The sequence below is a fragment of the Xenopus laevis genome, chromosome 6L (genome assembly GCF_017654675.1).
Source record: "Xenopus laevis strain J_2021 chromosome 6L, Xenopus_laevis_v10.1, whole genome shotgun sequence".
In the NCBI taxonomy this organism is placed as follows: Eukaryota; Metazoa; Chordata; class Amphibia; order Anura; family Pipidae; genus Xenopus; species Xenopus laevis.
In genome coordinates this window covers 24,859,406-24,887,072 of record NC_054381.1, presented here as the reverse complement: position 1 = coordinate 24,887,072, position 27,667 = coordinate 24,859,406, and the positions used below count along the sequence as shown (strand labels likewise).

Genomic DNA, 27,667 nt, shown 5'->3' with positions numbered 1-27,667 from the left:
CTCCTTGGGAACGAGTAATTTTATTTTCTTCCTAAATATGCGTATAGAAGAGATCTAGGCTTACAGATTGGCCCATCACGATTACAAGGTATCCGAGTCTGTGGTTGGGTTAGAGATACAGGATAATGCTAAAAACCATGAAGCTGATTGAAGCGGGTAACTTAGGGCCTACTATTTGATATCACACTCACTTTCATCTGATTCATTAATAATTCATAACGAAATACTAGAATTCTTAATGAATCAGATAAAAGTGAGTGTAGGCCTTGCCAGACCACTGCATCCCTAGCATTGATAAATGACATGTATAGTATGTAAGTGTGAGTAAATCGGCATGTTTTTTAATATCATTGTTGTTTACCAAGTTCTCCAGGTGACCAATATTGTGCATGGCATGAAGGAGCATGAAGGTCCCGAGAATGCTTGGGACCTGGGGATTTCCGGATAGCGGATCTTTCCGTAATTTGGATCTTCATACTTTAAGGGGCCCATTCACTAAGTTCGAGTGAAGGAATAGAGGAAAATAGTTTGAATTTCTAATGTTTTTTTTGGCTACTTCGACCATCGAATTGGCTACTTAGACCTTCGACTTCGAATCGAATGATTCGAACTAAAAATCGTTCGGATATTCGACCATTCGATAATCGAAGTACTGTCTCTTTAAAAATTTCTTCGACCCCCTAGTTCGCCACCTAAAACCTACCGAGGCCAATGTTAGCCTATGGGGAAGGTCCCCATATTCTTGCTAACAATTTTCTGATCGAAGGATAATCCTTCGATCGATGGATTAAAATCCTTCTAATCTTCGATTCGAAGGATTTAATCATTCGATCGAACGATTATTCCTTCGATTGTTCGATCGAACGAATTGCGCAAAATCCTTTGACTTCGATATTCGAAGTCGAAGGATTTTAATTCGGCAGTCGAATATCGAGGGTTAATTAACCCTCGATATTCGACCCTTGATACATCTGCCCCTAAGTCTACTAGAAAATCATGTAAACATTAAATAAACCCAATAGGCTGGTTTTGCCTCCAATAAGGATTATTTATATCTTAATTGGGATCAAGTACAAGCTACTGTTTTATTATTACAGAGATAAAGGAAATCCTTTTGTAAAGATTTGGATTATTTGGATAAAATGGAGTCTATGGAAGTTAACGGGTTTCTGGATAACAGATCCCATACCCTACTACATACCTTTGGGTTTCTTTTCTCTTATTTATCAAAGGTCGGATTTTAGTGGTTTTAGAGGTTTTTGAAACCATGACTAAACTCACAAACATAGGGTAGTCGATTCACAGACAAGGGCAATGCATGGAAAGAAATGGAATAAAAATGGTATGGAATCCGTTATTTGAAAACCCGTTACCCAGAAAGCTCCGAATTATGGAAATTCCATCTCCAGGGGCGTAACTACAGAGGAAGCAGACCCTGCGGCTGCAGGGGAGCCCAGCTGGTACAGGGTGCCCCATGAGGCCCTGATTAATGAGAAATTTCAATATATATTGGTAAAATAGTTCAACCTCTGGATATGTTGGGGGCCCTAAAATGAATTTGCTGTGGGGCCCAACATCATCTAGTGATGCCACTGGCCGTCTCCCATAGACTCAATTTTTTCCAAATAATGAAAATTTTTAAAAATGATTACCTTTTTCTCTATAACAATAAAACAGTAGCTTGTACTTGATCCCAACTAAGATATAATTAATCCTTATTGGAAGCAAAACCAGCCGATTGGGTTTATTTACTGTTTGTATGATTTTCTAGTAGATTTAAGGTATGATGATCCAAATTACGGAAAGATCCATTATCCTAGCATTCTGGATAACAGGTGCCATACCTGTAGTTAGTTTTGTTTATTATTGTATATTATTAATTATTATTAATGCAGGCTCTTGGCATAAATAACATTACTATTAAGTGGTGGTAATACTTTTAATAATTTTATTAAGCAATTTGCCAAAGGCCACAAAGTAGGACATTTGGATCAAACCCATGGCTCTCCAGCCAAACCATTTCTTGTTGAGCAGAGGTAAACACACACACATCCACTCTCCATCATGTCTTCTGCATACTAGCAATGTTGCAATCACCTGTATACACATACCCTCAGCATGCCCACCCATAATCCCTCTGATAATAAACTGGCTTGTGTCAACATCCAACATGCCCAGACAATATCTACTTACAAAAACATGATTAAACAAGTTGAAATAATGTATATTTAAAGACATGTGATGCAAACTAGCTCATGCACATTTGATGAGTGGACTGTCGGGCAGATTAGTATATGAATTCTGGGCATCTGTAAAACTGGGCTGAAATAGCTGCCAAAAAATAGCACTCTCCAGGGTTCTGGACAGCAGAACTCTGATATCTTCCAACCTCAGTAACTATCTAGTCCATTAACCTTTTCAGCAATTCTATTTCTAGTTCATCATATAAGGCTTAGCCATTGCTTACTTTTAGTGATGGGTGATTTTATTCGGCAGGCGCGAATTCGCGCGATTCGCCGCCAGCGAATAAATTCGCGAAACGCCCGTGAAAATTCGCGGCAAAAATTCGCCAGCGTCGAAAAAATGTTTTTCGGAAAAACGTACGCCGGCGTCAAAAACGGGCGCCGGCGTAAAAAACGGGCGCCGGCGTCAAAAACGAGAATTTTCCGACGTTTCGCGAATTTTGCGCGAAATTCACAAATTTTTCGGCAAAGCGAAACGGCGCAAATTCGCCCATCACTACTTACTTTGTTGGGATATATTAAATTCAGCATCAGGCGATGGCACTCCAAGGAACTTTAACAATTCAGCAAGAATTGAAGCAATGTTAGAGGTTTATTAGATCTAATAATCCTCCACCATTGCTTCAATTCTTCTAATTAAAGTTCCTTGGAGTGCCGTCGCCTGATGCTGAATTTATTATATATGTTTTTGGATTAGCATCCAGGTATCTATATATATATATATATATAACTTTAAAAGCACAGGAAATGTTTAATAAATGTATATTTATTAGTTGCTTAGAATTATATTTTCTTTTATTAGGCATTTTTTATTTTTGCGGTTGACTTGCCCTTTAAAACATAATCAAAACATTAATTGCACCCAATAAGATTGTTTTGCCTCAATATACATTCATTATATCACGTATAAGCTACTGTCAAGGATCAAGTACAAGCTACTGTCTTTTTATTACAGGGGAATCGGTAATACTTTTTAAACATTAGAATTATTTGATCAAAATGTGAGAGTCTATGCGAGATGACCATCCTGTAATAACATAATCAGAACCATACCATGCTATGCTGCTGTGCTACATGTTGGATGCCTAATGTACCTTACAATGCTCATAGAATTAGCTCCGCAAATTCACCATAATCCGAAGTTGCAGGGGTAGCGTAAGGTTGCGAAGTTGCGCTAGCGTTGATTCGCTAAGCGAAGTGAAGTTGCGCTAGCGATTGCTTAATTTGCATACGGCGCCAAATCCAAATTTCAATTGAGGAAAAGTACAATCACTACAAATGCCTGGGAAACCTTTAAAACATCAAATAAAAATTTTTTTTTGCCCTACACGTGTGCCCACTGTATAGTTAAGTTGCCATGAGTTAGGAAATGTAGGGGGAAGGAGGGGAGCCCCAAAAAAAATTTAGATCTTTTTCAGCCTATCACCCATAATATAGAAAAAACGCCAGTGTTTTTGGGACTTAGAAAAAATGTGAACTTTTTTTGAAGCAATCCCTATCTACTCTATTGCGCTTCGCCTGGTGTGAGGTGGCGAAGGAAGTCTAGCGTAAAATGTAGCGTTCAGTACAATGCGCGCGTTAGTGAATTTGCGTAGTTACGTCCGTTGCACAAATTCGCCAGGTGTAAGGGTGCGAAGTAACACTAGCGAATTTACGCCAGCGTTCGTTAGTGAATTTGCGAAGTAACAAAAATGACCAACGCTAGCGAATTGACGCTAGCGTTAGGCGCTTCGGCGCATAGTGAATTTGCCCCTATGATGGTGAAAACTATTTTAAACTATGAGAGAAATTGTTTGCAAATACGGGTATCGGAAATCCCATCAGGCAAGGACCACATTTGCTTAAAGGGTCCACATAGGCACCCATTGATAGGATTGTTGATCTGGGAGCCAAATAATCAAATCAGTTACTACATAACTAATTCAGGCAAATATTCACTCATTTGGTGACCATGCTCAATAATCAAATCTTTACAGCTTTAGTCTCAGCTTTTAGGCATTAACTGCGCCTGTGTGTAGTACATGGAGTGACTCCAACAGAAGCCATCTGTGACTCTGTTCTCGACCTGCAATTTGTCACAAGATTGTATTGAAATTCAGTTCCTGTTCTGGACTTCATGTATCGGACTACAATTCATTCAACCATATGACCTTCAACAAAAATTGATAAGATTTAGAGAAAAAGAAACAGATGCTGACAAATCAATATTTGCAAACGTTTGCTGACCATTGTGAGGGCTATATAGCTATATTCACTTATTGTTAAAAGAATATTTGGAAAATGTTTAGATGACAATAATGATAATTTATTTTAATTTATTTATATATTAATATAGGATCTGTTTTTGAGTCTTTCTGAATAAAGTGTATTTTCGTTATTTGAATCACCATACTATAAATCTGAGAAAATCATTGAAACATTAAATAAACCCAAACGAATTGTTTTGAAAGCAATATGGATTCATGCAGCTTAGTTATGATCAAATACAAATTTCAGTTTTATTATTATTTTTAAACATTAGGGGGCCCATTTACTTAGCTCGAAAATAGAAGAAAAATAGTTAGAATTTCGAATGTTTTTTTTGGCTACTACGACCTTCGACTTCGAATTGAACGATTCGAACTAAAAATCGTTCAACTATTCGACTATTCGATAGTCAAAGTACTGTCTCTTTAAGAAAAACTTCGACCCCCTAGTTCGCCACCTAAAACCTACCGAGGCCAATGTTAGTCTATGGGGAAGGTCCCCCATAGGCTTTACAAGGTTTTTCTGATCAAAGGATAATGCTTCGATCAATGGATTAAAATCCTTTGAATCGTTCGATTCGAAGGATTTAATCGTTCGATCGAACGATTATTCCTTCAATCGTTCGATCGAACGAATTGCGCTAAATCCTTCGACTTCGATATTCAAAGTCGAAGGATTTCAATTCGGCAGTCGAATATCGAGGGTTAATTAACCCTCGATATTCGACCCTAGGTAAATGTGCCCCTAGAATTGTTTGATTATAAAGGGATAATGGAGATGGCCTTTTCATCTATCAAAGCTTTCTGGATAACAGGTTTCAAGATAAGGAATCCCATAGCTGTAATTTTAACGTATTTATTCCTAACACAGTGTTGCTATTGTAACAAGGGCAAGGGTAGGTGAAATTAATCAAGGCATCAAAAATTAACATTTACAGTGTGAACTGAAACTTGGAAAGTAACAATAAAGTATAAAGCAGCTTTTTATGACTACATAATACAGCCTATAAATGTGCACATGAATTAAGGAATTAAAGAATTCTGAACTAGTGTGTCTAACTAAATATTTCTAACTAAATAGTGTCTAACTATATATGCTATATTGAGTAAAAAGGTAAACATCCACAATCCTGGTGTTACAAATGAATAATAGTTCTTCAAAATTTTATACAATATAATACATAATGAATACATTAGCAGTCGAAAAGAATGATAATGTATAATTATTATTAAAAATGTAAGGATATAATATAATGTAATTTTTAGATATAATATACCGGTAATGTCATTTTAATTTACTCATTTTCTATTTTTTTTATCAATTTAGTAGCTTTGGTGTATTAAAGGGGAACTATCACAAAAACGAAAATTTAACATAAGTTTCAGCATACTGAAAAAAATACATCTTCTAGATACGATCAATTACAAAACCGTTTCTGAAATATTCAAGTTACTCTTCACTATGCCCTCTCAGCATTTGTCTCTCGTCAGTCTCTCTCTTCCTGCAGGAGTGGGAGTCTGATTTTAAATGACAGTTAAATCCAGTATATCTTTTAGGGGGACTCCTTTTGCCTAGAAGATGTATTAGAGCTCACTCTATTAAAATCACCAGAAATCTTGTCTCTCTACATGCAGAATTTGTGCAGTTATTTTGTTTGACCTGGAATCAGTTGAGTTAGCTCCAATAGATCTGCTAGGAAAAGGAGCCTCCTCAAAGATATATTGGATCTAACCATCAATGAAAATCTGACACCCAACTCCTACATGAAGACAGAATGAAGAGAAACAGATGCTGAGAGAGGGATAGTGAACATAAACTTGATTATTTCAGAAATGATACAGAATTTAATTGATTGTCTTTAAAACATTCCTTATTTCAGTATGATGAAGAGTCTATAAAATATAAATTTTCGTGACAGTTCCACTTTAAACAGTTTTTAACTGCAAGGCTATCACGTACCTCAGGTGGAAAGCTTGTCTTGATTCAAGGAAGTCGATGATTACACAGTCTCTCCTACACCCCCCCCCACAGAGTACACAGTCACTGAGGGTTGCAAGTAGGAGCGACAGGACTGCCAAATAAAAGTTCCAATAACACTAAAGATCTGGTTTATCAATGTTTTAATCTGAAATTCTTATTATAGATTCAAAAAGTTACATGTTTTGTATTTATTAAGCACAAAAAGATCAAAAACTTGAATGTAAATTGCGGCATCTAAAAGCTAACGAGTTGATGTAGAAGTTATTGGGAGTTGCCCTAGGTAAACTTTAAGCCATTTTTTCAATTTGAGATTTTTGCATTTTTCACATTTTTTAAATGTTTTAAAAACTTTTTGAGGAGGGAGAATAGCAGAAGTTTTTTTTTCATAGTGTAGTATTTCCAACACTTAATTTACTTACACCCTTAGTGATTTTATACACACATTGTGCCGTGTTCATTAACACTGTGCCACTTTTTCTATACTACACCATAAAAAAAAAATTCTATTATTCTCCCTCCTCAAAAAAACGTGTTTCTCTGAGTAATACAGCAACTTTTGTTTTAAAGATTTTGACCATTAAATTGTATGACTAGAATATGAATTTACTGCATAAAAGTTTTTCAATCAAGGTTTTGAAATTATAATTTTTAATAAATAAGCAAATATTTTTGAAAACATTCAGTTTTCTGGAATTTCAAGTTTATCAGAGTTAGAAGAACTTAAAATTAGAGTTTTGAATTTTCAAAAAAAAAACAAAATTTTTTTCTCCCATTGGAGTCCATGGGCGTCTTTTCTGGGGCGAAACTCATCGAAAAAAGTCACTCATTATTGAAATTGGTCCAGATGGAATACACCCTTGGGTACTAAGAGAGCTTAGTTCGGTTTTAGACTGACCTCTATTTCTGATTTTCTCAGACTCGTTTTCATCTGGTATGGTACATATGGATTGGAGGAAAGCTGATGTAATTCCTGTATTTAAAAAGGGATTACAATCTCAGCCTGGCAATTATAGGCCAGTAAGTATGATATCCGTGGTAGGCAAATTATTTGAAGGCTTGTTAAGGGATCACATTCAATATTTTGTCCTAGTGAATGGCATTATGAGCAGCAATTTGCGTGGCTTTGTGAAGGTCATGTCAGACAAATTTGATTGCTTTTTATGATGAGGTAAGTAAGATGCTGGACAGTAGGGGAGCAGTAGATGTGATCTATTTGGATTTTGCCAAAGCGTTTGATACTGTGCCCCACAAACGACTGCTTTCTAACTAAGTTCTGTTGGGCTTAATGAAGTCATTTGCACATGGATAGGAAACTGGCTACAGGATCAGGTACAGAGGGTGGTTGTTAATGGGACATTCTCTACTTGGAGTAAGGTTCTTAATGGGGTCCATCAGGGCTCGGTATTGGGCTCACTTTTATTTAACTTGTTCATTAATGACTTAGGGGAGGGTATTGTAAGTAATGTATCAGTGTTTGCAGATGACACAAAACTATCCAGCCCAATTAATTCCATCCAGGATTTGTCATCCTTGCAACAGGATCTTGACAAACTGGCAATCTGGGTGGCTATGTGGCAGATGAGATTCAATATTGATAAATGTAAATCATTTTACATGCACCTGGGATATAAAAATATCCAGGTCACTTATACCCTTAATGGGACAGAACTAGGCAAATCCATAATGGAAAAGGACCTTGGAGTCCTTGTAGATGATAAACTTGGCTGTAGCAAGCAATGCCAGTCAGCAGCATTAAGGGCAAATAAGGTCTTGAGCTGTATTAAAAAGGGCATTGATTTATGGGAGGAGGGTTTTTTTCTTTCACTGTACAGAGCACTGGTAAGGCCCCATCTAGAATTTGCCGTACAGTTTTGGTCTCCATCACTCAAACAGGATATTATTGAATTAGACAGGGTCCAGAGAAGGGCAACCAAGCTGGTAAAAGGTATAGAAAGTCTTAGGTATGAGGAGAGGCTGGCCAAATTGGGGTTGTTCAAGCTGTAGAAAAAGCGCTTGAGCAGTGATACGATAACTATGTATATATACAATAACCTCTTTAATACTTTATTTACCAGTAGGTCCTTCCTGCTGAGAAGAGCTTACCTGTTCCGTTAGAAGAAAGGAGGTTCCGTCTAAATATTCATAGGGTTTTTTTACAGTGAGAGCAGTGAAGATGTGGAATTCTCTCCCTGAATCAGTTGTACAGGCTGATAGAGTAGATAGCTTTAAGAACCGATTGGATGGCTTTTTAGCAAGTGAGGGAATTCAGGGTTATGGAAGATAGCCCAAAGTACAAGTACAGGGACTGATCCAATAGCCATCTTGGAGTTAGGAAGGAATTTTTTCCCCCTCTGAGGCAAATTGGAGAGGCATCGGATGGGTTTTTTTGCCTTCCTCTGAATCAACCAGGAGTTAGGCAGGTTATATATAGACTTTGAAGGTTGAACTTGATGGACACGTGTCTTTCTTCAACCTAACTTACTATGTTATCTGGAAACCCGTTATCCAGAAAGCTCTAAGGAAAGGCCATCTCCCATAGACTCTATTATATCCAAATAAGCCAAATATTTAAACATGATTTCCTTTTTTTCTGTAATAATTTAACAGTACCTTGTACTTGATCCAAACTAAGAAAATTGATCCTTATTGGAAGCAAAACCAGCCTACTGGGTTTATTTAATGATTTTCTATTAGACTTTAGGTATGAAGATCCACATTACGGTCAGATCCGTTATCCGGAAAACCCCAGGTCCCGAGCATTCTGGATGACAGGTCCCATACCTGTACCTGCATGTATATCTTAAATTTCAGTTATTAATTTGTTCTGTATGAAGAATAATGACATAAATCATTAATAAAAGTGGCTCTATTTATAAGATATAATTAAACTATTAAGAAGAAACAGGGGCTATTTAGTTTGACACCAGACAAAAGTGGAAGAAGAATAAGTGGCAGGAAAAGTTGCAATTACTACTAATTACAAGAGCAATTACATGGTTGTAGTGGCTGAACTATGAAATTAGTACAGACTAAATAATTTAAGCACAAATTGTATAGCAGAATCTCTGCAGCACAGAGCACACCTGCTCTTCATGACTACTATAGTACTCCAGAGAAAAGTGCAAAAATATAAGGAATTAGAAGCATTTGGTGAAATTATACACGTGCCACTCAACCAAGAAAATAATTAGCAAAATAGAAATTAGCGAAACTGAACACTTACTAATGAAATACTGTAAATTCTGTCCAGTAGCCACATCATTTCTTTCCGTGTGTTCATGGAAAAATGGAGCTTGCATCTCTTCTCCTACAAATAATCATGTATTGATGATAAGATATTAATAATTTAAATGTATTATTACCTATTGAATAAAAATAAACATACTTTCCATGTCTCAAGTTCGATTTAAGCTCTATAAATATATGTATACATTTTTTTAATTTTTAATTAAAATATCAGAAAAGTGTAAATAAACGTCAATATTTATTCAAGGGAAACTATAAGACTGTCTCTCTAACGAAATATTCAATAAGAAAAATCAATATGTTAAACAGTGCTTAATATAAATAAACCATGAATAGCTCTAACTGGAAAACATACAGTTTAAGTAGTAAAGGCAAACACATAACTCATACCATTAACTGTGCTGACACACAAACAAAGACCAGAAATATATGCTAGCTATGATGAGACAATAAATAGACAGTGCTCTGTCTTTTACTAAAACTCTTCTTCCTGTTATAGTTAAGGTGGCCATACACGAGCTGATAAAAGCTGCCGACAGACCGTGTAGTTTTTTTGCAGGATTTGGGGGGTTGGGAGCATAACTAGTTACCAACTTTACAGTACAGGTATGGGACATGTTATCCAGAATGCTTGGAACATGGGGTTTTCTGGATAACAGATCTTTCCATCATTTGGACGTCATTTAAACAGGACATAAACCCAATAGACTGGTGTTTTGCTTCCAGTAAGGATTAATTATATCTGGCCATAGACTTGCAGATTATAGCCTATGTCAGACGGCGTTTGCCAGTGCTAATCTTGCAACTAATCATTCAGATTATTATAAAGTAGTAAAAAACAAATCAGACGATGTTTTGGCCATTAATTGGCCATTAATTGACAACAATCATACTAAAATTATGTCTGACGAATAGCGACAGTCACTGCAATACATGCAGAGATCTTATGGTAGCCAATATCAATTTTTTAACCTGTCTGATTGACTGAATGACCAATCGCCATAGTACGAAAAATTTCAGAATAATGAAATGTTACCACACTTGCACACCCTGGCTCTCCGTGAAGTGAATGCCTGGTGCCCGGTGAAGAAGGCTTCAGTAACCTCCAAAATCGTAAGTACAAAGAATTTCACTGGCACTCAGGTCAAATCCAAGCATGGACAAGCCCTTGCTACGTTTATTTGCAAAGGTGCAAAGCATGACAAAGGGGTTTTACCCTGAAACGTTGCACCTTTGTAAATAAACATAGCAAGGGCTTGTCCTTGCTTGGATTTGACCTGAGTGCCAGTGAAATTCTTTCTACTTACAAAAAATGTCGGGACACTCCACACACGGTCCGAAAATCGTACAAATCTTCATTTTGTAAGATGGTATCTTTGCATCTATGGGACCAAATACAAGGCACTGTTTTATTATTACAGAAAAAAAGGAAATCATTTTTACAAATTTTCATTATTTGGATAGAATGGAGTTTATGAGAGGCAGCCTTCCTGTAATTAGGAGCTTTCTGGATAAGGGTTTTTTGGATAATGGATCCCATACCTGTAGTATGAGATTACAGTGAATTTGGATGCAAATCAGCAAATCAGCTGATGTCACACGTTTCCAAGGAAGCAGTTCCTTTACATTGGTGGTTACTGCAACTGCCTAATTAGCCCCTGTTGTAATCTGCCCTTGGCTCAGCTACAGTATCAGACTGGCCCACCGGGATACCAGGAAACTCCCGGTGGGCCCAGGTGTCAGTGGTAGGGTTGCCACCTTTTTAAAAAAAAAATTACCGGCCATAGTGGGGGGTGGAAAAGAAAGGGGTGGGGTGTGACGTAAAAGGGGCGGAGTCGATGAGGGGCGCCACAAAGGGGCGCATCACAAAAGGGGCGGGACCACATGGAGTAGCGTCACAAAAGGGGCAGGGCCACTGCCCGAAGCCGACGAAAATGTAAGGTTTCATCGGCGGGCAGGGCATTTTGTAAATGGTATTACAAATTACTGGCAGCTACATTGCCGGTAAATTTGTAATACGGCCTCGGCCCTGGCAGGTGTTTTACCGGCTAGGCCGGTAAAATACCAGCCGGGTGGCAACCCTAGTCAGTGGGCCTCTTGCTTCTAAACATTTAGCAAAATCCATGGTCATTCCCTATTTCTTTATGGGAACAAAGAGGCTTAATACTGGAAGAATAGAGTAAAGTATGTAGAGAAAAGAGACTAGGAGATTAAAGAGGTTTAGTGAGGAGAGATGGTATAATAGTTTGGAAAGTGGGCCCTCAGCCTAATGTTTTCTGGTGGGCCCCTGGCATCCCAGTCTGACACTGCTCAGCCGGTTCATCCTATGCTGTGTCTACTTCATGTGTACTAGGAAAGTTTATAACAGCAGCACTTTCCTGTTTACATTGTTGCCTGTGCTGAGGCTTTTGAAAGCTTGGAGGAGATTGTCTCATACTGCCAGAAAGGCAACCATGTCATAGTGAAGTGCTGCTGGATTGTAATAAACTTTCTTCTTACACATGATCAGGTCCGGACTGGGATTCACAATAGGCCCTGGCATTCCAAGTACACAGAGAACCAAGCTGCCCCCAACAGCCCAATAAATAGTCACTATGTCTATGTGTCTATGGCAACTTACAGCAGCCCCTCTGGCATTTGCCAGAACCCACCGATTGCTAGTCCTGGCCTGCACATGATGTGGGGTGCAGCGCAAGAGGAGTCATTTGTATATTTTCTTCAGAAGCTCAAGTATAGCTTTCATAAAAAAAAGCTGCTGTATCAAAGTTGAAATAGGGCACGTAAATAACAGGTAAGTTGCGTTGATTAAGCGATTTTAGTTGTTTGCTTTACTGCCTCTTTAAGGATAAGAGTATTTTGGTGCATAACATGTTTAAACAGTAACTAAAATAACTGGGTTTTCTTTCTTAAGAAAATTGTTAAGATCCAGACACAATGCGCGCTGCTAGAAATAAGGACTTGGCCTATTCAATGTGGGGGAGTGGCTAGTCGTGACAGCAGAATCTGCTCGCTAAGCATGCGCACAGCTAAAGAAAACCCCACTTTCTCATGGCAAAAATGCAGAATTAGAAGACTAAGGTAGATTGTAAGAAAAAGGGGATTGACAGGCCCGGATTTGTTGCAAGGCCACAAAGGCCCAGGCCTAGAGCAGCAAAATTTCAGGGGCGGCAAAATTTCAGGGGCGGCATGCTGCCCAGCCACATTATGGAGGAGCTCCCCGGCGATCTAGCGAAAGCGCGTGCACACTCGAGCAAAGATTGGTTTACACGAGGGTATATAATGACTGGTCAATCCTTTGTTCTGTCTTCTGTCTCTCATGAGTACAAGATCCACGTAGCTCGTGTATGTTTATTATATGTTTAATATATAAATGGTAAACATGGTTAACCCTTTCACCTCAAGTGATCTCTTGTCTTTGGATTTTGCCCCGACACCATCTTCCAACAGACTCCATTATATCAAACTTTTAAAACTGATTTATTTTTTTATCTGTAATAATAAAACAGTAGCTTGTACTTGATCCCAACTAAGATATAATTACTCCTTATTGGAGACAAAACAATCCTATTTGTTGTATCTAATATTTAAATGATTTTTATGTAAAATTAAGGTATGGGGATTCCAAATTATTGAAAGATCCCTTATCTGAAAATCCCCAGATCCCGATCATTCAGGATGACAGGTCCTATAATTGTACTAATTAGTATAATATGTTTGGGTTCTTGTTAGAAATTTATGAGACAGATTGTTATGGAAATCTAAAATACCTGGGATAGCAGCAATACTCTCAGGACCCTGTTCTGATCTTATTCCTGATTCTGTTGTGCGTACATTGAGTGACATCACATTATGTGCTGGTTTCTAAGGATCTGCTCAGGAACCTCCACAGATTGTTAATGTGTCTGTTCAATAAGTGCATTAGCAGTGTGTTTGCAGCAGACAGAACCCTCCATAGTTTTGCACATGTATGCTTGAAAACTGAATATTAAAGGGATGGTCACCATTCAATTAACTTTTAGTATTTGTAGAATGGTTAATTTTTAGCAACTTTTCAAATTTTTATAGTTTTTGAATTATTCGCCTAATTCTTTATTGGCTCTTTCCAGCTTTGGGGTCACTAACTCCATCTAAAAAACGAATGCTGTGCAAGGCTACAAATGTATTGTTAATGCTACTTGTTTTTTACTCATGTTTTTTATTTAGGCCTCTCCTATTCATATTTCAGTCTGTTATTCAAATTAATGCATGGTTGCTAGAGTAATTTGGACCCTAGCAACCAGATTGCTGAAAATGCATACTGGAGAGCTGCTGAAAAAAAAGTTAAATAACTCAAAAAACACAAATAATAAAAAAATTAAAACCAACTGCAACTTTCTCAAAATTACACATTCCCAATTTTACTAAAAGTTAATTTATAGGTGAACAACCCCTTTAAAATAAATATATATAGAGAGAGAGAGAGAGAGAGAGAGAGAGAGAGAGAGAGAGAGAGAGAGAGAGATGAATGCCCATTGTGCATAGGTTAACCCTAATAAAGCGTCAATAAGGGACACACGATTAAAATACACCATATGAGCTATTCTTTCTATTTAATCACTTAGTTAAGGGGACACTTTTTAGGAGACAAAAATTACGATAAAGTGAAGAATATTTGTAATGTAAAATACTGGATGGTGCAGAAGCGAATACCAATGCAATTGTAAAAAACAAATTAATGAATAAATCTAGTGATGGGCGAACCTTAGCCATTTCGCTTTGCTGAAATTTTGACGAGGGCGATAATTTTTATACACATGACTATTTGGTCCAAATGCATTAAAATCAATAGGTGTCCGAATAATTTTGACACGCAAATTGTCGCCACAGTTTTGCGATTTAATATGCGATTTAATATGCTTGCGGAAAAACACGGACATTCGCAGCGAATTAGTGTCTGCTGAATTTATTCCTCCATTACCAATAAATACGCCAGAACAAAACTGTTATATAGTGGAATCCTGCCTTTTCGTACCCAGATATGTTTTTCCGCTGTTGTTTCTTCACAGTTTGGCACAGGTAAGTGGTATGCTATCCCTCCTCGATTTGCATTTTTTTCTGTATTTTAGGTAAATTGTTTGCATTGGCCCGGGAAAAAGTAAAATCTTGGTTGTACTGTATTTGTAGTGAATAGGGTTGCCACCTGTTCAGTTTTGACCCAAACAGTTTGGTTTTTGTAAGGCCTGTTGGGGTCTCAACTTACTGTTCAGTTTTCAGCGTAATGAAACGCGAACAATAATCTGGCCACTACACGAAAAACATTTAAAAGGGGCATTTTGTGTAAAAAATAAGAATGTACCAGTGTGTTATACTTATTTATATATAGAAGAATTGTGCTTTAAAAAGTAGTGTTTCAGGCTGATTTATTGAATATTTCTGCAAAAACCCTAATAATCTCTCCCTTCTCTTCCACTTCCTGCTCCCTGAATTCCCAGGCTGTGCAGGGGTCACCACCGGCACTCAGCTCACTGCACTGTAGGACAGGAACCAATCAGCTGCTAGCAGGACCTGATTGGGAACTGAAGCCTGTCTGGCAGGGACTGTTAGGACATGCCCACCCCTCATTTGAAACAGGGGACCAGTGAACATCTATAGGGAGCTCCAATAAATGGGCTATTTTTAAAGATAATATTAATTTTTAGCACCATGTAAAATCAACACCATAATTGCCTGCAAAATTAGTTTTTTTTTCATTCATCCTATATGCCGCCTTTAAATACTGACTATTATTACAGAAAAAGCAAATCAATCAAAAATAAGATTAATTTTCTAAATGAGCATTGCTGTATTTCAGAGCTTTCTGGATAATTGATTTCTGTATAATAGATGTCATACCTGTAATTAAAGGATTGGGCAAACTCATCAAGCAGAATAGAGATAGGGTTGCCATCTGTGTGGTTTTGAAACAGACATCGACACTTTAAAATATTGCCAGTGGCATTTAGGTGATGCAATCGCCTCACCCGGTGTCATAACTCCACATCATTGTGCCCATCTCTGATGTCATCATGCCTGTTATTACATCACTGCCCCCCCCCCTGTTAAGGTTAAGCCATCAGCAAAGGTTGTTGTAGTGAAATAGAAGCAAACATGAATAATACAGGTAAGTGGGAGGGGGGTGTTTGCTAATGTTGAAGGTAAATATCACCAGGGTTGTTGCCCCAGAAACCAATTAGCAATTAAATTTGTCACCCACAGGAAGAAAACAAAAGCAAAGAGCTGATTGGTTGCTATGGGCAACACCACTAGGGCATATACAACTGTGGTCCATTTAGGAGCGGATGCTGCTTTAAAATAAGTGAAGACCCGACTTCAACTTGATTGGTTAAGAAGCTGGTTCTTGGGACGCTATTGGATGGGAAAATTGGAACCTCGTAAATAAAGAATATGTAGTGCTATGCAAAAGTGACAAGGCGGAAGAACAATGATATTATTCTCGGGTGCACAAGGATACGGAGTGACGAGAGGGGGGAAGACACCGGAGGGCGGAGGGAGACGTGAGGTACAAGTAGTGCGGCGAGATTAAGGCGGAGGACGGAGGAACGAGGAGGGGGAGATGTGAGGTGCAAGTGTGGAGGGTGGAGTAAGCAGGGAGGAGTGCCGAGGAGCCAGCACGGAGCTACGGGATGCGCTATTTACACTCGGCTATGTGGCGCGGCGCCGCTACTTTCCACATGAATAGCGCACGAGCCTTTCTTTCGACGATGCCCTAAACATGGCCCCTGTAAGTTACCGCTGCTCCGAGGTTCCCCCGGGGAGGATCATGGCTTTCTCCATCTCTCTGTCGGCTTGCCTGGCGTGTGTGTGTCTGGGAGCTGCGTCCAGCCGAGACGTGCTGCTGGAAGGGCGTACAGGCGCTCAGCAAGAGCAGCAGCAGCTCCTCCATCCCATCTTCAACAGCCCCCTCAGCCTCCACCATTCTGCCTTGTGGATTCAAACTACACAGGGAGCCCCCTTGGCACAGAACCTGGCGGAGGATTTACCCAAACATGTGGCAGCCTTTCTGTATAAAGGGTCCCCCGGGGAGCTCCAGGCAGCGTCGTGCTCCAAGAGGTACCAGTTAAGCGGCTTGTCGGGGGCGTCTGCAACTTCTGGCCACCCCACCTTGCTCCGAGCCCTGGATCTGCTGCTTCACGCCACCAACTTCTTAAACATGGTTTTACAAAGCAATAAGTCCAGGGAGCAGCACCTGGAGAGAGACGTGGAGTGGTATCACGCCTTGATCAAAAGTATTCTAGAAGGCGAGCCCACCGTATTCCGATCTGCCGTCACCTTCAACGTGGACCCCGTGTCCCACGCGCCTCAGGTGTTCCTCCAGGCCACCAGAGAGGAAGGCAAGATACACTTACAAGATCTGTCATCGTCCGCCCATCATCTGGCTAATGCCACGGCGGCGGAAAATGACTGGTGGTACCCTGTCAAGCACAAGTGGAGGCCTCATCTGCACAAGCGACTTTCGCACGGTGCTAAAACTTTTGAGGATGGCTGGAAGAAAGGCAATAGCCACATCGCCGACAGGAGTCACGTTAAGTGGTCCTCGCCCTATTTGGAATGTGACCGTGGAAAATACCGCCCTCACTGGCTGCTTACCCTCTCGGCTGCGTTTTATGGCTTTAAGCCGAACCTTGTCCAAGAATTCAGGTAGGGCGACATTTTCTGAGGCTGAGAACTAGGGATGGGCGAACTTTTGGCGAAACGAAATGGGTCAAATTCGCCCATCCCTACTGAGGACTAACTGTCAGCCAAGGGAATAGTCCCACTCTGCACGCAACACATGCATCGAGCAGGGGACTGGGTAATAGCTAATTCACTTATTACTCCAGGCTTCCGGTAGAGCTGCACAGTCAAAGGATAAATGTCTTCCTGGGAGTAATTATTTAGTATTCCATAATAATGTGCAACCTATTCCCCTCGTTAGGTGATGTAACATGTCACCGGGGCACCAAGGGTTCCGCGTATACGTTCGTTCCTTAGGGCAGACCGCAATTGTTTACTAATATCTGGCAGTTAGCGAGAGTCTATGAATACTGTATTTGCATAATCCAAATTGCACTCTTAATTGCATTTCTTAATTACACAGAATAGGGTACAGATCAAATTGAATCCATTGTTCCAGCAGATAACTACCCCCCCCTGCAGTACGGCAGGCTTAATAAATATAATAATGTTCTGTGGTGTGTTATTACTATCTGCACTGTGTAATTAGAAGAAGCCGAGCGACGTCCATAATTTTACCAGTCGGAAAGTACATTAGGTTGCTTTTTGAAGCAGACATATCCCGGAATGATGGAGACACACCAGCAACAGTTTGCTAAATATAGCACACAAATCAAAGACACACGGCCAACCCTTTGCGTGCCGGCATGATTAACTGACAAGGAAATATCTGCAGTGTTGTCTTGGTATACAGGGGTCTTCTTCTGCTTGGTCTCTATTGTTGTCATTTATTTATTCACTGAACGGTCTATAAGGAGAAGGCTGTGGTATAGTCGCTGACGATGACCCTTCCTCTTAAATAAGCCTTTGCTAGAATTATAATATCATAACAATTCTATGCAAAGTCCCTTTTAAATAAGCCTCTGCTAGAATTATAATATCATAACAATTCTATGCAAAGTGGCCAAAGTCATCAGTAAATTTTCCTGGTATCGTTCAGAAGTAACATCGCTCCCGACGCATTTTGCAGGCAGTTGACGCACTGCACGCTTGGCTGGATTTTAGAGTTAACCTAAGCCAATTACGTTGGGATTATTGTACTTAAGAGCTGCTGATTCACTCCATAGCAGATGTTGCATTTGCCGTAATAATGGCAATTGTATTATTATTATTTTTTTTTTTTGTTCCCAGACATTATCATTGACTTCAAATCGCGTTATGACTAATAGGTTTATTGAGCAGCGCGGCCTGCTTCTGAAATTCTTACGGGGGGAACCTTTCTGCATGTATTCCTTTAGGGAAAAATAAAGTTCAGCCCGTACGTTTTTTTTTCTTCTTTTTAACGTGACACCTAGGCTTTGAACATTTCTGCCTTTATTTTGATGTAAACCTTGAAATTGGGGGGGGGGGCAGGTTGGTAATTAGATTTTTGTTTTTATAAATCTCTAAATAAATGTTTAGAGTATTCAACCTTTTATTTCAGTTTGTGTGCACAGGTTAATAAGCTAGAATACAGATTACATGCTAAATGAATTTGGTATTTTTAAAAATATATTTTAAATGACAATGTTGAGAATAGTATTAAACCTGACTCCCCCCTCCCCGCCACACTACAGTCCTTAATTATTTATTGTTAAAGGCAGACCCTTCCCCCCCCATACTCCATTATCAGAGTGTTATAGCCCAGCCCTCTGCTTCAGTCTGTCCTCCTGGAATCTGACCAAAACAAATGCACATGAGCTCAAATCATCTTGCTTGTACAGATATGAGATAGATTACCTGGCAACCAGTTATCTAGAAAGCTCCTAAATGTGGCATTGGCATTTCCCCTAGTGTCTTTCATAATTTCTAGCTGATTTGCCTTTTCGATTTATACAATAGTACCATGCTATGTACTTGGGGTAAATGAAGAAATCTTAAATCCACACTGATGGCAAAAAACACATTATTAAATTAAAATGTGTTTAATTTGCCATTAAAGGAGTAGTACGATCTGGAACTTAACTCAATATTTTATAAAGTGTCCTATTCTCTGAACCTTTTCAGTTGGTCTTCATTTTTTTAAGATTTTTGACCAGGGCCCTCTGACCCCATTGTTATTCTGTAACCCTTGTTTGTTGAATTATCGTGACCCCCTGTTATGTTTATGTAAAACTCTGCATGACTTGCTGACATTGTATACAAAAATGATGATTTTTTTAAAATAGATTTTAAAACATTGGCTGCCTTCTTCTGCCTCTCACTGGCTTCTTTCAGATGGTGGTCTTTGACCCCAGCAGCCACAAAAATAACCAAAAAAAACAATGGCTCTGTAATGACAATATCATTTTGTCTTTCTATTCAGTCCCTCTCCTATAAATCTTCCATTCTCTCATTCCCACCATTGTGGTTCCTAGGGAAACTGGACCCTAGCAATCAGATAGCTGCTGAAATCCCAAACTGGAGAACTAGAATTCTGAATAATTAAAAAGAACATAAAAAAAATAAAAAAGACTATTTAGAAATTGTCTCAAAATATCAATATTTATATCATACTAAAAGTAAATTTTAAGGTGAACTACCCCTTCAAGCCACGATTCTCCACTTTATGGCAAGACCCTTTATCCTTGGTATTGGTAATGTAATTGTAATTCAGCAATGTGTTCTCCAGCAGGGAATTCTGAATCAGATTTAATGAAGCTAGACAGACTGTGGGCCAGTTCTCAGTAATGTCAGTTTGCAAGGAGAGTAGAGTAGCAAACATTAAAGGCATACTATCATTTCATATAAGAATTTGTTTTTATGGAGTCAGGGTCCAATTTGGCTCTTTACAGTGTTCTAAATATGTAGAGAGTGTCATCAGCCATAGTAATATGCTTTAGAAAAGGGATCCCCAAACTTTTTTACCTGTGAGCCACATTCAATTGTAAAAATAGTCAGGGAGCAACACAACCATGAAAAAATTTCATGGGAGAATGTGCTGTGCTTGACTATTTGGTAGCCCCAATGTGGACTGGCAGTCTAAAGGAGGCCATGTTTGGCAGTACATCTGGTTTTATGCAAACAAAACTTGCCTCTAAGTAAAGAATGCAAAACAAATTGCCAGTTTTAAGAGCCACTGAGAGCAACATCCAAGGGGTTGGTGAGCATCAAGTTGCTCCTGAGCCACTGGTTGTGGATCACTTTTTTAGAGGCAAAAGGTGTTCACCAAAACTGGTCTTCAGGCTAGGGCCCCAATATAGCTAGGACAGCAAATAGTGTTTTGGCGAAATTTAACCCTATCAAGAATTGAGAATGCTCTCCTTGGCACTTTTTCAAAATCCCTAGGGTTTAGGAACCAATACACTAGAGCAGGGATCCCCAACCTTTTTTACCCACGAGCCACATTAAAATGCAAAAAGAGTTGGGGAGCAACACAAGCATGAAAAGGTCCCTTGGGGTGCCAAAAAAGGGCTGTGATTGGCTATTTATTGGCCCCTATGTGAACTGACAGCCTACAGGAGGCTCTATTAGGTACTATACTTAGTTTTTATGCAATTAAAACTTGCTTCCAAGCCTGGAATTCAAAAATAAGCACCTGCTTTGAGGACACTGAGAGCAACATCCAAGCTGTTGGAGAGCAACATGTTGCTCACGAGCTACTGGTTGGGGATCCCTGCACTAGAGCTTGAGGTTTTATATTTTTATTTATTTTGTAAGTTGAATGGATTTGCTTTCTTTGTCAACTCTTAACTATGTGATCTAGATATGTGAAGGGTATGGTTGCCACCTCTCTGGTTTCATATGGACTGTCCAGTTCAAAACTGCTTGCCCAGATTTGATCCCTCGGAAACCATGACAAAACTGCAGCACAGTAGCTCCAAAAACTGCCCAGACCTTGCCTTGTCATTTTCCCACCCAATTACGTCATCACCCCCAAAAACATCATTGCCCTGCACCCCAATGTCACCTGCCCCACCCCAGATCTGATGGAGTCCAGTGGCGGAACTACCGGGGGGGCAGGGGGTGCGAGCAGGCCAGGGCCCGCGGCAGCCCGTGGGCCACTGAAATGCGGTGTGTACGGAGGGGGACAGGGGCCCGGCTGCGCGTCACGCACCAGAGCCCGCCCCCCTCTAGTTACGGTACTGATGGAGTCAGTAGGTGCCATTCCTAATGAAGGGTCATTTACGAACACAACAGCAAGTACTGTCAATCTCCATTAGTGTTACGCTCTACATTAGTCCAAAAACTCACCTTGCACCTCTGTATAGTTGTGTGCCCTTGCTTTAATCTAGCCTTATCTGCTGAATCTTTTGCAAGATTCACAACCCTGAACATGGCGGTTAGGCCAGGGTTCCCACTTTGGGTTGTGTTGACGTGCGCCAAAAGAATCTCATACTAATGCTGGTTTTATGGATGTGTGCAACCTCCCACTCTTAAAACATTAGCAGCAACTTGTACCAGATTTGTGTAATGTATTAATTTTGTCACATTGGGTGCAGTTTTCAGTGTAAATATTACATTGTGGGTAAAGAAACATGGTGCTTTGCATCCGACAATTGCACACTGCTCTTTGTAAGTAAATGAGCCTTTTGGTGTTTTGATCAGTACTACCCTTGGGAGTGACAAATGTTGGCCAGGAAGGAGGAATTCAGCGATAAATATTTATATTCTGATGACCATATTCCTCTGATAATTCTGTCTGCTGTGAAAAGTTAATAGCCAATTAAGTGAGCTTCAACAAGTATGATTCAAAATTAAATAAAGGTTTACTTCTCCTTTTAACATGTTTATATAACAATTGACACCTAATCCATATTTTTATTGAAGTCCATTTCTCCCTGTTAGAAGTATTCCAGTGGGCAAAGAAAACCAGGCCTCGGGCTTTCACGTCCTATTATTGTTCACCAAGACGTCCAAGAGAAATGTGTTTCTGGCTGTTGGCATGTTAGATTGGATATTCACACTCAAAATGCCTGCTGGATTAATAACTGTTGTGTTTAGAATCCCTAGAATGGCTTACCTAAGGGATGTGACCTTTTGTATTATTTTTGCAGAGCATTAAAACAGGAATAAGTAGCGCTTAAAAGGATTTTTATGGCTGAGATTTTCCATTACAAAACCGGGCTTGTAGAGTACAATACCATTTAGCGTACCCTACTAGGGTTGCATCATTGTATTCAGTAACATTGTACTTTAAAATACTTTACCATTTTTTAAGGGTTTATACAGAACCCTTAATTCGTTTTGTATAGGAGTCATAGAGCTTAAACCTGTCGAGGTCATGTAAGAGTCAATGGCAGAGGTTTAGTAGCCGCCATGATGTTTGAGTTTTCTTTGGAAGGGTTTTGCCCGAAAATCAGAATAATTGAGTGATTCGAGTTTTTTCCTGCCAAAAACTGTATTGATTTAAGTCTTTTGGGGTTAGAACCTCAAACTTGCAGAATTGTGTTTTTGCCATTCGAGTTTTTTCTTAAATAAGATACAATTCGAGTTGCGAGTTAATTCGAGGTAAACAAAACTCTAACATTCGACCTATGGAAAAATAACTCCCTGAAGGTCTATGGCACCTGGCTCTAAAACTCCTCTACACAGTGCAGACTATTCTCAGTGTATGATGAGTTGTTACAAGGGCCCAGAGGGTTTGCAAGAGGCATAGTCAGAGCGTTGACCTTAAACAAAGACAGGAATCCAGGAAGAAATACAGATACAAGATTTGTTATTCGGAAACCTGTTATACAGAAAGCTCAGAATTTTGAAAGGCAGTAATCCATTTTATCCATATAATTCAAAGTTTTAAAAAGTGTTTTCCCTGCAATAATAAAACAGTATCTTGTACTTGATCCAAACTAAGATGTAATTAATCCTTATTGGAAAGCAAAACCAGCCTATTGGGTTTATTTTATGTTTACATGATTTTATAGTAGACTTAAGGTATGAAGATCTAAATTAAGAAAAGATCAATTATCCAGAAAGCCCCAGGTCCCGAGTGTTCTGGATAACAGGTCCCATACCTGCAGTTGTTCTGAGGAAGGTCCAGGAGAGGATGTTTTAATGCTCTAGTGCTGCTGTTTATGTTTCCAGGTATGGCATTCCTATAAAGTAGTCAAATCTTTCGGTTGATCCAATGTTCCCAATTCGCCTTCCTTTCCACAATGTCTCTCCGTTTAAAAGAAATCCCTTCTTTGAGTATACATACTGTATCTCATCAATGTCATTGTGTATTGTGCTGTTTTGTGTCCACTGGGTATTCTTCAGCACAATGGCATTAGAGCAGAAGTTCCAACTTGGGATGCACCGAATCCACTATTTTGGATTTGGCTGAACCCCCAAATCCTTTGTGAATGATTCAGCTGAATACCGAACCAAATCCTAATTTGCATATGCAAATTAGGGGTGGGAAAGGGAAAACATTATTTACTTCCTTGTTTTGTGATACAAAGTCATTTAATTTCCCTCCCCACCCCTAATTTGCATATGCAAATCAGGATTCAGTTTGCCCGGGCAAAAGGATTCGTCTGAATCCGAATCCTGCTGAAAAAGGCAGAATCCTGGCCAAATCCCGAACCGAATCCTGGATTCGGTGCATCCCTAGTTCCAACCAAAGATGCACCTTAAAAATATTTGAAAGACAGACAAGATTATCCTTGGTAGTATAAAGTATTAAATAAGGAATAAAATTCACTTCCATTTTCACTGCAGGAAAATTTTAATGAGGCTTGTGGGTTCAGGGTCAAAGGCATTGACCTGAAACATGTCGGGAAATGTTGGAAATTGATGTTTAGTAAGTTTGGAAGATAACTATAATGACCACAATGAGTCTTAGCATGTTGTCGGCATGTCTGATTGTGTAACCACTCTTATACTGCTGCTCAGACACAAAAACATTAAAGCCTGTGAGGCACAAAACCATAGAAATTAAACATTGCCCTTAAAAATATATCTTTACTGTCCATCCTGACCGATGGCATATTCATTGTTCTATGCTTTTAGCTTAGCTCTGACCTTTTCACTACTAAGAGGCATTAATAAATGACCTCCTGTTGTGCTTTTAGTCAGAAGCACAACTCAAAAAGCTTTTTGGGACTTCCACTGAGTCTGTTCTAAAATAATGCCTTGAGGTCTAATTCCAAGCATCTTCTTATGCAGTCCTTCATTTCGCCAGCTTTCATTCGGAAAAAGAAACCTTGATGGAAAAAGTGAATCTGGACAAAAAAACCACAGTGAAACAGAACAGCGTATTTCCCTCAGAGGGGTCTGCAAAATTTACTTTGATTGATTCCAGTGATCCATCAGGTTTCTTTATTCAGTTGCGCTTAAAAAGAAGGAAACCCCCAGGGCGCTAAACCCCTCCCCCCCTCCCCTGTGCTGCCCCCCTCCCTCCTCCCCCCTGGCCTACCTGTCCCCCTGGGCAAATGCCCCTAACTTTTTACTCACCCCTCTGCGCAGGTCCTGTCCACGGAGTACGCAGTCGCCATCTTCTCCCACGCGCGTCTTCTTCCTGCTCTGATCTGCGTTTTCTGGCGCATGCGCAGTAGGAACAGGTACCGGTACGGCTCTACTGTGCATGCGCCGAATGTCACGAAGTGAAATCGGAAAACTTCGTGACCTCGGAGTTCCATGACCTGTATAAAAACACTCGGCCTTCGGCCTCGTGTTTTTATATGGTCATGAAACTCCTCGGTAACTTATAATATCCTTATATTTTACAAGAGGGGGTACTTTATTCACTATATTATAAGATACCGAGGAGTTCCATGACCATATAAAGCACAAGGTTGAAAGACGAGTGTTTTTATACAGGTCATGGAACTCCAAGGTGACGTCTAATATCCTCATACTTTGCAACAGGGGGTACTTTATTTATTATAATAGACAAGTTTCAGTGAGTCATGTGACAGAAATGCCATCACTAAGCTCCGATTATAACTGTGACATCACTAAGCACTGTTTATAAGGATATCATTTACAGGATATTCATGGCTCTTGTGTATTATACATATATATATATGTATATTGTGAATAAAGTACCCTCAGTTGTAAAATATAAGGATATTATAGGCTAACAAGGAGTTCCATGACCATAAAAAAGCATGAGGCAGAAGTCACATGGAACTCCAATGTGACTTCTGATATCCTCATATTTTGCATTATTGCAAAGGGAAAAAGGTGCTCCAGTATTAGTATAAATCATAAATGTGAATAGCTCACCAAGTTGATCATGTGGTCCAGGTGCACCAGCCCAGCAGAAAACCGAATTGTATAACAGAAAAAGCAGGACTATCATGAGCACATGATTAAGTACCCTAGAGGTACGAAACGCGTAGGGCCTAGGAGATGTATGTACATTTTTAACTTTGACCAATAAAAATTTTTAATTGATTTTTAACTGATTTTTGGCCCTGTGGATTCCTCTGAGTGCCGAATAACCCTGCCTTTTCTGTTATCCTCATATTTTGCAACATTTTGCAACAGGGGGTACTTTATTTATTATAATACACACGTTTCAGTGAGTCATGTGACAGAAATGACATTGTTAAGCTCTGATTATAACCAATGACATCATGAAAGGGGTTGCTTTCCTTTAAAGCAACTTTTAGTATGTTATAGAATGGCCAAGCAGCTTTTCAATTGGTCTTTATTATTTATCTCTTAGTTGTTGTTGTTAAGTTATGTGCCTTCTTCTTCTTCTGACTCTTTCGAGCTTTCAAATGGGGGTCGCTGACCCCATCTAAATAAATGCTCTGCGAGGCTACCAATGCATTGTTATTGCTACTTTTTATTATTCATATATCTATTCAAGTTATCTCCTATTCGTATTGTAGTCTCTCATTCAAATCAGTGCATGGTTGCTAGGATAATTTGGACCCTAGCAACCAGACTGCTGAAATGGCAAACTGAAGAGCTGCTGAATGAAAAGCTAAATAACTCAAAAACCACAAATCATAAAAAATGAAAACTAGTTGCAAATTGTCTCGGAATATCACTTTCTACATTATACTAAAAGTTAATTTAAAGGTGAACAACCCCACTTTAAGCACCGTTTATAAGGATGTAATTTACAGGATAGTCATGGCTCTTGTGTATTATATAGTGAATAAAGTACCCCCTCTTGTAAAATATAAGGATATTATAAGTTACCGAGGAGTTTCATGACCATATAAAAACACGAGGCCGAAGGCCGAGTGTTTTTATACAGGTCATGGAACTCCGAGGTAACTTCTAATATCCTCATATTTTGCAACTGGGGGTACTTTATTTATTATAATACACAAATTTTAGTGAGTCATGTGACAGAAATGACATCAGAACTCACCGTTTATAACTGATGACATCAGAACTCACCGTTTATAAGGATGTAATTTACAGGATAGTCATGGCTCTTGTGTATTATAAAAGACTATTATACAGTATAGCTGTGTAATTAAGCACATTTACTTGCCTAGCTGGAGACATATTTTGCGGTGCAACATAACACATATTTCAGCTTAAAACAATCTCCACTTTTCATTCAGTACTAATTTTAAAAGATAATATCAAGTGATAATGGGATTATATTTATTGCTGTAAACAGATTACTGCTATAGGCTCAGCCAACGCAACTGCGATTTAGTTTTGACCTTAGAATGACAGCGAAGGTCATTTAAATAATAACACAGAGCATTGATCGGCTGGGGCCGAGGATTTCACCGTTTTCTTTTCATCTTCCCCACTAGGTCTTCTACTCCCAACAGCAGATAAATCACCAATTTCATTTTGCCTTTAACCCTTTGCTGCGTGTGGTGGAAAAAAAAACCTCACGGTTTCCTCATGGGTGATATATCACCGTGGCTTCCATAGCCGAGAGACTAAATTTGCAGGAGCTGGGTTTTCCCCGTGTGCTTTGATTTATGAGCTACTGGTGTAGCCACATTTGGAAGACCTTTTACTTTATTGTGCACTCTGCTTGTGAGTTTCCATGGCACTGCACATTTTCATTCCATCTGACAGGGAGAAGCAGAGAACACAAGGAAATGTGGATTTCATGTTGGAAAATCGTAGCTTATTTCAGTAGACTGGCCTCGTGGACTATGGTACAGTCCAGCATCGGAAGCCTTTATCGTTTCTAGCACAGAACACAAAAAGAACATTATGCTGCTAAAGGGATTGTTATACTGATTCGAAAAGACATATTTTAGAATGGTTTAAAAGAGATCACCCATGTCTGATTCAAAGGTTATTGCTTGGCAAAAAATCAACCAGGCATATTAAAAATGTTTCTGATCATTTGGCTGTTAGAGACACAGTTTATTTATTTTTTT

General features: G+C 39.3%; 1 protein-coding gene and 1 long non-coding RNA gene across 2 annotated transcripts in view; one reads left to right on the top strand and one right to left on the bottom strand.

The window, feature by feature from the left end:
- Nucleotides 1-16,542, bottom strand: part of LOC121394532 — a 30,103-nt gene extending 13,561 nt beyond the window's left edge. Inside the window, exon 1 of the long non-coding RNA XR_005961754.1 lies at nt 16,486-16,542. This is a non-coding gene — a long non-coding RNA (uncharacterized LOC121394532). The remainder of the gene's footprint in view (nt 1-16,485) is intronic.
- Nucleotides 16,091-27,667, top strand: part of gpr158.L (G protein-coupled receptor 158 L homeolog) — a 124,771-nt gene continuing 113,194 nt past the window's right edge. Inside the window, exon 1 of the mRNA XM_018267246.2 lies at nt 16,091-17,393. Coding sequence (XP_018122735.1) covers nt 16,468-17,393 — 926 coding nt within the window. The 5' untranslated portion in view covers nt 16,091-16,467. The remainder of the gene's footprint in view (nt 17,394-27,667) is intronic.